The sequence below is a fragment of the Pseudochaenichthys georgianus genome, chromosome 21 (genome assembly GCF_902827115.2).
Source record: "Pseudochaenichthys georgianus chromosome 21, fPseGeo1.2, whole genome shotgun sequence".
NCBI lineage: Eukaryota > Metazoa > Chordata > Actinopteri > Perciformes > Channichthyidae > Pseudochaenichthys > Pseudochaenichthys georgianus.
The window spans coordinates 39,102,006-39,113,481 of NC_047523.1; the positions used below are offsets into that span (position 1 = coordinate 39,102,006).

The 11,476-nt window shown below is 45.5% G+C and overlaps 1 protein-coding gene across 1 annotated transcript; it reads right to left on the bottom strand.

Annotated features, from left to right (window-relative positions):
* Positions 1-9,788: 9,788 nt before the first annotated feature.
* Positions 9,789-10,892, bottom strand: LOC117466405 (trace amine-associated receptor 13c-like). The gene is made up of 2 exons (XM_034109612.1): positions 10,720-10,892; positions 9,789-10,608 (listed from the first exon to the last, which is right to left on the bottom strand). Exons 1-2 carry the CDS (start codon positions 10,890-10,892, stop codon positions 9,789-9,791), a joined length of 993 nt encoding a protein of 330 aa, XP_033965503.1.
* Positions 10,893-11,476: the final 584 nt, after the last annotated feature.

Consider the following 11,476-nt stretch of genomic DNA (forward strand, 5'->3'; position numbering starts at 1 on the left):
AATGACTAGGGTTACAATACGTAGCCCCCAGTTTTCACCCCGTGAGGGTTGATGCTAACTTTACATGGAAGCTGCCACATATACATGTTCTCCTGGCGAAACCTCAAATCATCTTCGTAATATCTATCAAACTATAGATCCTACACATCCATTGGACGTGGATTCTAAAAGTACATTATACACTTCTCGCTAGAAATCTAATGAAAATGCATTTTAATGGCCAAACTATCCTACAATTTAGGACTTTATAGGGTTTCCCACACATAGACTATACTTGGGCGGGCCGCCCAGGTATATTAACGGCCGCCCAAGTATATTTCGTGACCCATTTAGGTTTGTTTTTTTTAATAATTTTTTTTTTTATAATTTTTTTTTGTATTCGTCCGTGACCACGACGCCATCTGCGATCGATTAACTTGTGGACAATGATCCCTCGCTCCCTTGCTCTGATCTCGTCTCCTTCTGGCCTGTTAAGTGGCCTGCCTCACACAGGGTGACTGGCTGTCCACATGATGTGGCCTGCCGACATGGCCACTGTCATACAGATCATAAATTAGAGCCCTTGATTGGTCTCTGTGTGTCATTCAAGCTCGGGATAAGCTCAGCTCAGGTGAGGTAAAGGACTCTCTGAGTGTTTAGATAGTTAACTTAGTCTAAGTTCTCAGTGGGTCTCAAATGGTGTGGTCACCAGTTATGTAAACACATATTAAGGTGAAAAAAGGTAAGATACACTTTTAAAACTTGTTGAGAGAAAACTAGTCTTTGCTTCTGTCTCAAAGAGGAGCAGGGGGGAGAGGAGGGAGACAGGAGAGGCTGATTCAGGAGCACAGACACACTCACAACTATAAATGAACCAAAAACAAATTAATAAACAAGTTTCAGTGTTTTTTTCATATTGGAAATGGTATGTTATTGGTTATGGCCATGATTTTATGATTATTGAAATGTATACAGTTCTGTTTAATATAGGTGTTTCCATAGATCTAGTCTCTATATGTTCCCCTCAAAATGCACCAGATTGATGCATTTCACTCCAAAATAAAAAATAAAATCTTACCGGGGGGCATGCCCCTGGACCCCCATAGAGGATTTGAGGTCGACCCCCACTAAAAATCACATGGATAGGTTCCTAAATACATTTATAAATACATTTATTTTTTTAAATAGTAACCCATTTCCATATGTTCATGTGTGGGTAGTAAATTTAAACTATAGGGCTATCATTATGGGCCCTGCCTGTACCTGTTCGCTCTGCCATCGCGTGAAGGGTCTGTTAACAACCGCTATTTCAGATATGTGGGAAACAGATCTGTGGGAAACACTGGCAGTTAATGGACCAGCACCAGAGGTGTTCCCATACACACAGGCGTTGGAGCTGTTCTTCATGAAATCCCAGAAGGATGAAGTGCTCTGACAAACAGTGCCATCTTTGCGCAAAATGATTATGCAGGAATGGAAACTTTTTTATTTATTTATTGCTTCCTTGATGGTCGGGCCGCTCAACGGTCAGCCTCACTTAAATAAGTTAAAACCAATGAACAGTAAAGAATGTAGAGGGAATTACGATCAATAATCTGTTTTGCCTTGTTTAATATGGCAAGACTTCTTGAGACTTTGGAATTAATATGTTTTATGTGTGGTTTCCAGTTCAGTTTCTCATCAATTGTGATTACAAGGAATATATTTTCTTTAACTCTCTCAATGTAAATCCGATCTATCTTAATGGATGCTTGTGTATTGCTATTTCCAAATATGATTAATGTTGTTATATCTCTCCCAGGCTCCGCCCTCTACTGGACTCTATGGGTACTACCTTACCCTGCGAGTATTCTCCCACTGAGACTTCTATAGACGTAGCCGGCTTTGGGCGGGCCTACCTGAATGCGCGCGCATCACACCGTATAAAAGGAGGCCTCACCTCCTGACTATCATCCTTTCCTTTTCTCTTCACCAGCGGAAGTGATTCCACGAGAGACTGCGACGTTTGAAAGAAGAAGAAAGAGTTATCATACCTCCAGGGAGACGCCACTGCTAGAGACCCGGGCCTGTCCTTCGTGCCCTGGCTGAAATAGCGGGCGCCGATCCCCACCACCTTGCTTCGAGTGGTTGGGGGACCAGGATATGGCTGAGGCGGTGCCATTCACGTTCGCCATTCCTTCCGGGTCTGACGTCCATGGAAGTCCACCGCCCAGGGCTGTACTCTCCCTGGGTGATGATCGTGGCGGCGGGTGTGTGGGCTACTCACTTATTGCTAGAGATGCCCCCGCCTCACCAGGTCAGAGTGATTATTGGGCCGCATGGCCGAATAAGTAGCTTGGTCCACGGGCCTTGCCCCAGGCCCGGTTCCCCCAGGGACCGGTGCTCGGTGGCTTCACGTGATATAGGGTCAACCCTACTTCATCACAGACCGCCACCGCTGTCCGCCGTGTGATGTCCCTGGGATATCACGCCGCGTGGCACTTTCCAAAGAGGATCGTGTTGATCTCCTGGGAGCCCCCGTGTTTACGGAAGGGCTCTTTGGATCAATCTCCTTGCTCACGGGATGAGGAGTAGTCGCAGCGTAGCTGCTTCTTGCCCATCCCCAGCAGAAGAAACACTGTCCTACACTCGCCGCCCCTGCTGTAAACCCCAGTATAGGGAGCCAGCAGGTGGGCGTGTGCACGTGAGTGGAATAAACCAAGTGCTGTCAAAGCACTGTGCGGGTTCAAGAGACGCTAACTGCCGGCGTGCTGTTGTCAGAAAACACACCTTGCCTGGTATAATAGCTCTGATTAATGCATTTCACCGTTGCAATGGGAAATACAGCGTTAATACGTGTGCGCGCGGCCCTCGTGAGAGTGGCCGCGGTGCGTTCAGGGACCCCCACAGGAGAACGGTGGTTTACGTTGGAGTGAGGTGTGTGTGTGGGAAAATGCATTCAGTAAAGACTATTGCATTTATCCCAGAGTAAGAGTCATTTCTCTCCACAATTCCACTTTTCCCCATAATGTCTGTTTCAAAGAGACGGCATTGTGACGGCGCGCGCGGCCCCCCTCCCCCGAGGGCGGGCCACGGTGCGTTCAAAGACCTCAGTAGAGAGCTGAGATGAAGGGAGAGGTGCCGGCACGGAGAATGTTGAATCGCCACATTTCCCGCAGGAAATTCTGCATGTTGACTGTGAAACCGTTACTGGGGCTGGTGCAGCCGGGTCGCGCGCCACCCTGTCAGAGAGCAGACGTGCGTCCCTTCTTCAGGGGGTACGCAGACTGCGACAGGGGGCAATAGTGACAGCTTTTACTGTCATGCAGACATTGGGTCTCATGGCGGCTGCTCACATGGTGGTCCCGTTAGGGTTACTACATATGCGCCGCCTGCAGAGGTGGTTCTCCAGCCTGCGCTTGGATCCCAAGAGGCACAGGCGGCGGCTGGTAACCATCCCCTCCTCAGTGGAGGGCAACCTCCGGTTTTGGGGTTCCCCGGATCACCTCCAGAGGGGGTCTCCACTGGGACGGGTGACCTCCTACATCACAGTGTTCACGGACGCATCCAGAACAGGATGGGGAGGGACCTGCCTGAAGAGGGCTATAGGTGGGCGCTGGGCTCTAACAGAGTCTCGACACAGCAACCTCCTAGAGCTACGGGCGGTAGTGTTAGTCCTCCAGCATTTCAGGCCCCTAATTCAAGGGAGGCATGTAATGGGCAGGAGCGACAACAGCACCACAGTGGCTTATATCAACAGGCAGGGCGGAGTCCGCTCCGCCGTCTTGTTGACCACAGCGGAGGAACTGTGGTTATGGGCTTCAGAGGTGGTGTTATCTCTGAGAGCCCTCCATATCCCGGGACTGGAGAACGGGGGAGCCGACCTCATGTTGAGGAGCGGCCCCCTGCCAGGCGAGTGGGTGCTTCACCCGAGGGTGGTGAAGCAAATCTGGGCCCAGTTCGGGAGAGCGGAAGTGGATCTGTTCGCCAGCCGGAGAAACAGCCACTGTGCCCTGTGGTTCTCCGTGGCTCGGAGCGACCACCCACCCTTGGGAGTGGATGCGTTTGCACACGAGCCATGGCCAAGGAAGCTGCTATACGCCTTTCCACCGCTGCGTCTCCTTCTCCCCCTCCTGAGGAGAGTGAGGCGAGAACGTCTGTCAGTCATCCTAGTGGCTCCGGATCGCGTTGGGGCGCCGTGGTACTCAGAGATGACACAGATGATGGTGGGCCAGCCCTGGGCGGTTCCCCAGTTCTGGGGGGCGATGTCTCAAGAGGCAGGTGCAATCGGGGCGTTACCCACTCTCGGCCGTCCTCTCCAGGTTTGGCTCCTGAGAGGGACAGGTTGAGACAGGGTGGATTGTCTGATAGTGTTATTCAGTCTATCCAGGCAGCTAGAGCTGGATCCACCACAGCCTGTTACAGGCCAAGGCGGCTAGGATTCCAGCGATGGTGTGAGGAGCGGAGAATAGAGCCCCTATCTTGTGAGTTAGGCTCTATTTGATCCTTCTTACAGTTACTGGTGGACAGAGGGCTTGCGCATTCAACAGTGAAAGTGTATGCAGCAGCCATCTCGTCCTGCCATGAGGGATTTGGCGGCAGGTCAGCCTTTAGTCAACCACTGATGTCGCGGTTTTTACAGGGGGTCAGGAGGCTGCGCCCAGTAGTGCACACCTCCACCCCACAGTGGGACCTGCCCCTAGTGCTCGAGGCTCTGGCCTCGGGGGCGTTTGAGCCTCTGGAGCTCTCCTCTCTGAAAGCATTGTCGTGGAAAACAGCTTTGCTTCTTGCCTAACGTCAGCCAAAAGAGTGTCCGAGTTAACTGCTCTGTCGGTGCACCCGAGCTGTTTACAGATTCGGGGTGACCGGAGCGGCGCGACACTCAGACCGAACCCCTCCTTTGTGCCCAAGAGCCTAAGGAGTGCGTTCAGGCCAAGGGCTATTCAGTTAGGGGGTTTTAGGCTTCCCCCCCATGGTGGGACCAGGGAAGCTAAACTGCACCTCCTCTGCCCGGTGCGTGCGCTAGCATGTTATGTGGAGCGCACGGCTGCCCTTAGACGCACCGAACAGCTGTTTGTGTGCTTCGAGGGCGGGGTGATCGGGAAAGCTCTGTCCAAGAAACGCCTGGCAGGCTGGCTCTGCGAGTGCATTGCACATGCCTACGGACAGGCAGGGAGAGCCTGCCCCATGGGGGTTCGTGCACACTCCACACGGGCTGTGGCTGCGTCAACAGCCTTATTCAACGGTGTGAGTGTGGAGGATATGTGCACAGCGGCGTCTTGGTCGACGCCAGTCCCCTTCATAAGGTTTTATCTCTCGGACATGTCGGGCTCTTTCTCCTCGTCTGTGCTTGCGGGGGCAACACAGGACAGGTAGGGGGGAGGGGGGTTGTGGGTCAGTTGGCATCTGACCCCCTCCCCGGACGTAATGCGCCTTCGCTGTTCTCGGGCCTTCTGAGGGTCCCGGGAGGGGCGGGGGGGCGCACTGGGCCCTTACAGGGCTGGAGGACTACTCTCCTCCTGTCGAGAGGCAGGAGGGGGGTAGCCCTCCACACTTTAGTCCACACACTCTGCACAGGGTCAGTGTTTGAGTGTGGGACGTGGGCTCTGACGCTCTCCCTGTTATCCTTAGGGATTCAGGGAGGCAGGCGTGTAGTAAGCCCATTCGGGGCCGAGGGGGCTCTCCCCATCCGTCTATGGGCGGGGGGAGGGTCCCCCGGCACTGTTTTTTGAGCACACTTTCTGCAAGGTAATCGCAGCAGGGTGTGCTCTGTCAGCCACAGCCCAGATTTCTCCTCGGTTACAACCGGGTTAAAGGAGAATGTGGGGCAGCAGCTGCTGACCATAAAAGCCGGTCAGGGGCAGTAGGGTGGAATGTTGTTGTTGGACGACAGTGCGCGTATACATCGCGGCTCCACCCACTGTACCCATAGAGTCCAGTAGAGGGCGGAGCCTGTGAGAGATATAACGTTGGGTTACTTATGGTAACCCTTGTTATATTAGCACAGGCGGAGCCCTCTACCCAGGGCACTGTCTGTCCTATTCCGCTCGCTGAAGAGAGGTGTAGGATGATAGTCAGGAGGTGAGGCCTCCTTTTATACGGTGTGATGCGCGCGCATTCAGGTAGGCCCGCCCCGGGGCCGGCTACGTCTATAGAAGTCTCAGTGGGAGAATGCTCACAGGGTAAGGTAGTACCCATAGAGTCCAGTAGAGGGCTCCACCTGTGCTAATATTGCAAGGGTTACCATACGTAACCCAACATTTTATTCAAGTTTAATGATAACGTATTACTGTTTAGCCATAACTTTAGTTTGCATATTTCAGCTGTGATCTCTTCCAATAGTAGCTGTGCATTGTCCCCAGAACAAAAGATATTGGTGTCATCAGCAAACAAAACAAACGTGAGTACTCTCGATACATTGCATATTTCATTAATATACATAATAAATAGTTTTGGCTCCAATACTGACCCCTGGGGGACACCACATGTAATGTCCAAATATGAAGAACAACACTCTCCCAGCTTCACAAACTGTTGCCTGTTGGTTAAATAACTCCTTACTCATTCCAAAAATACACCCCTGATTCCATGACGTTCCAGTTTCTTTATTCATATGTCATGATTAATTGTGTCAAATGCTTTTTTTAGGTCAATGAATATTCCAATGGCATGTTACTTTTGGTCAACTGAGGTAATTTCTTCAAGTGAGTCTATTAAAGCCATCAATGTTGATCTATTGGCTCTGAATCCATATTGACTTTCGGTGAGAAGTTTGTGTTTTTCTATGAAATTGTCCAGTCTGTTATTGAAAAGCTTTTCGAGAATTGTTGAGAATTGTGGTAGAAGTGAGACAGGTCTGTAGTTTGTGAAGTGATGTTTGTTCCCAGCTTTGAACAAAGGTATGACTTTTGCTATTTTCATTTTGTTAGGAAATGCACCAGTTTGGAATGATAATGTTTTGAAATAACATCTATAACCTTTTTTAGTACAGTCATGTCAATGTCATCACAATCGGTAGATTTTATGTTTTTACATTTCGTTACAATATCAACTACTTCTGTTTCATCCACTGCTGTGAGGAACATTGAGAAAGGATTATGTTTTATTAAGTTTTCCAGCTTTCTTTCTGATCCATCAGGGATTTTGCCTGCTAATTCAGGTGCAACATTTACAAAGAAATCATTGAAACTGTTGGATACAACATCCATATTTTCCTCTTCCTTATCCTTGTCAATGAAGTATGTAAGATAACTCATTTTTCTAGACCCATTTTTTATAATACTATTCTATTATATATATTCTATATATTATATTATATTCTATATATACTATTTTAATATACTATACTATATGTTTTGTTTTGTTTGTCGACCCTCCCTCCCAAATGTAAAGCGTCTTTGGGTTCAAGAAAAGCGCTATAGAATATAATTTATTATTATTATTCAGTACGCTCCATATTCCTTTAATGTTGTTTGTATTTTTGTCTAGTATTTTCTGATAGTATTCATTTTTGCAGGTCCTTAGTAGAATTGTTAATTTATTTTCATATTTTCTATGTCTAATCTCTGTCTCTTTTGATTTTTTTCGCATGAAATCTCTATACAATGAATTTGTCTTTTACAGGCATTTTGCAAACCCCTTGTGATCCATGGAAATTCTGCATATTTCATTGTTCTACTGTATTTGACAACAGGGCAGTATGTATTATATAATGATACAACAATTCTCAGGAATTGATCATCTGCACTGTCAATATTATTTTCTTGGTATAAATCATCCCATCTTTGTGCCAGTAAGGAATTTTTTAAAGCGTTCATTGCTTCCTCTGATCCAACTCGTCTGTATTGAATAGCTTGTCCGGCATGTTATTACTATAGTTTCTGTCATAAACTGCAAATACTGGTAGGTGGTCACTTATATAATTTATTAAAAGTTCACTTACTGTATTGTGTTCTATGTCATTTGTGAATATATTGTCTGTGAGAGTAGCACAGTGCGATGTGATTCTGCTGGGTCTAGTAATTTTTGGATATAAACTCATACATTGTGTTGATAAATTCTTCTGTCATGCTGTGATTATTTGGATTCAGAAGGTCAATATTGAAGTCACCACAAATGAAAACTGTTTTATGAATCACTTTTGAGAATATTTCCTCCATCCAGTCCTTGAAAATCTCAATACTAGAGCCAGGTGCTCTATGTATACAACTGATGGTTACATTTTTCGTTTTTTCTTTGAAGATTTCAATCGTGATACATTCCAATACATTATTAATCACTGTGTTGACATATAATTCATCACCTTAAATTGTAAAGTATTGTCCACATACAAGGCTACTCCTCCTCCATCCTTGTTTTGTCTATTTATGTATCTGAGTTCATAGCCCTCCAGCTCAAGGTCTATGCTAAATGTTTGTTGAAACTGATTTAAATATTCCTTGATGAGATTAAAAGTTGAATTATATAAAGTTCAGGGTTAAAAAGATACCCTTCAAATTATTTATTTTTTAAAAGTTCAACAAATGGATGTTTTCAAAGTCAATGAATAATCGTATTTAATAATCGTTATATCAATATTGACCACAATAATCATGATTATGATTTTTGCCATATCGGTTCTTGCAGCTTTAATTCTCATTGCCAGCCTCAATATGATGAATGTTTTTCTACATTTTAACCCCCCATTATTGCAAGACACAGTATATGTAAATAAATCATCGTGGCCGTGGAGAAGTTGACAAAGATGTGGCTTGAGCTGAATACTTTGCCAATAATCGAATACATTTGTATTTATTATAATTATTATGTTCAGTAGGTTGTGGAAGTGCACCCCAAAATATTTATTGATTTTCTTTATTGGTATTTATTAATTGTATATTATTGATTTAAATGTAGATATAAATGTATTTTATATATATTTGTATTGGCTTTTCAGTTGAATTATACTTAAAGTTCAGGGGAATCAACTGTTAACAAGATACTGTTCAAATGACCATTATTTATTTTTTCAAAGTTCAATAAATTGATGTTTTCAAAGTCAAAGAATAATCGTATTTAATTATCGTTATATCAATATTGACCAAAATAATCGTGATTATGATTTTTGCCTTAATCGAGCAGCCCTAGCGAGGTCCTGATCATCGCTGATTGAAGCTTCAATTCTTATTGTCAGCCTAAATATTATGAATGTTTTTCTACATTTGAATCCCTCATTATTGCAACAGACAGTACATGTAAATTATCATGAGCAATGGTAAAATAAACATGTGTTAGCACTCAACAAGATTTATTTTTGTTCTTGTTATATTGTATCGTCAGTGTGTTGGAGAACCAAATCTGTTATGTGTCAGTAAAACCTTCTCTCCTTTTTCTCTCTCTCGCTCTCTCTCTCTCTCACACACACACACACACACACACACACACACACACACACACACACACACACACACACACACACACACACACACGCGCGCGCGCGCGACAGCTCTATCTTTTTGTTTGAAGTTGCACACTCACCTTCCAACGACATACTCAGTCAGTCTGTAAAATTAACACTACTAAATTAACAATTGAACATTTCATTACCAGAATACTGGTCAAACTGAAGTCAACACAGGTCAAACAATTCTACTTCTTCCACACAATGTCATATTTTCAAGTTTTATTTTGTATTCAATTATTTAATATCTTTTAGTTACATATGTTTTACTACATTAAATAATGTCTAATCTTTCTTCAGCCATTTCACATTGCATTCTGACTCAGCAACAATAGCAACAATATGTCCATCTGAACAGAGGTTTTTTAGAAGATATCTCAACCCCAGCCCGTCAATACAGTATTTTAGAATCAGACGAGCAAGGCTTAAGTATCTTCAGGGTAACAATGAGCTTGATAGATATTCTAAACCAGGGGTATAACGAGGCATAAATCAATGGGTTCAGAAAAGAGTTAAAATACAGCAACCAGATTACAATTGAGGTTGAACTACCAGTTTCAATATCCTCGCCTATAAGGGATGGAGTGTAATATGGAAAAAAACATATTAGAAACACAAGGACAACAACACCAAGAGTCCTGGCTGCTTTCATCTCAGATTTCTTAGCAGTTGCACCAACTGAACGTTGCATAGTGACAGCGATAACATGAGATCTCACGGCTCGAGCCTGAGACACAGCCACCACAAACACTCTCATATACAGAACTATGATAACAGTAATGGGGGCAATAAAGGTAACAACAAAGTCAACAGCTCCTGTGATATTGTCAATGACAGCTACACACTCTCCATGGCAAGAATGATGTGAATCAGGCTGTCTCAGAAAGTCCTTTAAAATTAGACAATTATAGATAACAGAGCAAATCCAACACAGACAGATGCAGATTTTTGTTCTGTTCAGAGTTACTCTGGTGGTGTAATGTAGAGGGTCACAAATAGCAAAATAACGATCAATGGATATGAGCACCATGTTTCCAACCGTAGAAGAGGTAATGATAAAAGTAACAATTAAATACAGAGCACAGATCAGATCACCAAAGTACCAGCAAGCCTCTGTTAAAATGATTGCAACAGGCATGAAAATGAGGCCCACAAGGAAGTCTGAGACAGCCAGGGAGAGGATGAGGAGGTTAGTGGGGGTGTGGAGCTGCCTGGAAAGGAAGAATATCACCATAAATACAATTATCAAGGATAGCTTGTATCAACAAACAGCACTAAAAGTCATGAACATATACAAGCTTAAGCTGAAAGTGTGTCTGTGCCTGAAGTGGGAGATAGAGATGATGACCAGCAGGTTGAGAGCTGCAGTGATCAGCGCGATGAAGGATATCAGGATGTAAGCGAGCAGGACATCTGACTGAGCTGGCGTAGGCTTCCTGCAGGATCTGTTGAAGAGTTGTGGAAAGCAGAGTTCATCCATTTGGGAAGTCTCCATCTGCAGAGAGACGTGTTGAGAAGCTGCTGCGTTCTGGCAAAGCTCTCCGTTATGCAGCTGATATATCAACACATCCTCACTCCCAGGTCGGCCTATGTTGACGTTATGTCAAGTCCCCTGCCGGCTTTTTCCAACGCAAGGGGGGGGGGCCTTAGCGTCCATTTTCAACGCAAGGGGGGGGGCCTTAGCGTCCATTTTCAACGCAATTGGGGGGGCCCTTAGCGTCCATTTTCAGCTTTCCGGGATGTCCATGTGCTTCTATGGACGCTCATGGAAGCACGGCATTCGTTTGTGTCAACTGCCCTTAAAGCCAATGAAGACACTACACTACCCAGAATCCCCAGCTATCGTTTGGACACCATGTGCTCTGTTTGACAAACCCCGTGATAGTCCTCAAGCTCTGTGATTGGAGAGTGTGCTCCGAGGGTTACCGAGCCTCGAACAGCACTTGAAATGGGATGGAACCACGGCAGACTGTTCAAAACTGGATTTGAACGGGTCCACCGCGTCCCCCCCCCTCCCCCACCCCGTCCCCAGAACTACACATGCTGGCTATTCTGTTTCGCAACATGTTCTCTATGGCA

Excerpts from the sequence above, each read along its gene's own strand:
- LOC117466405 (XM_034109612.1), bottom strand. The coding sequence starts at position 10,892 with ATGGAGACTTCCCAAATGGATGAACTCTGCTTTCCACAACTCTTCAAC. Across the intron at positions 10,609-10,719 it reads ATCTCTATCTCCCACTTCAG|GCAGCTCCACACCCCCACTA; the intron begins GCACAGACACAC and ends CTTCCTTTCCAG.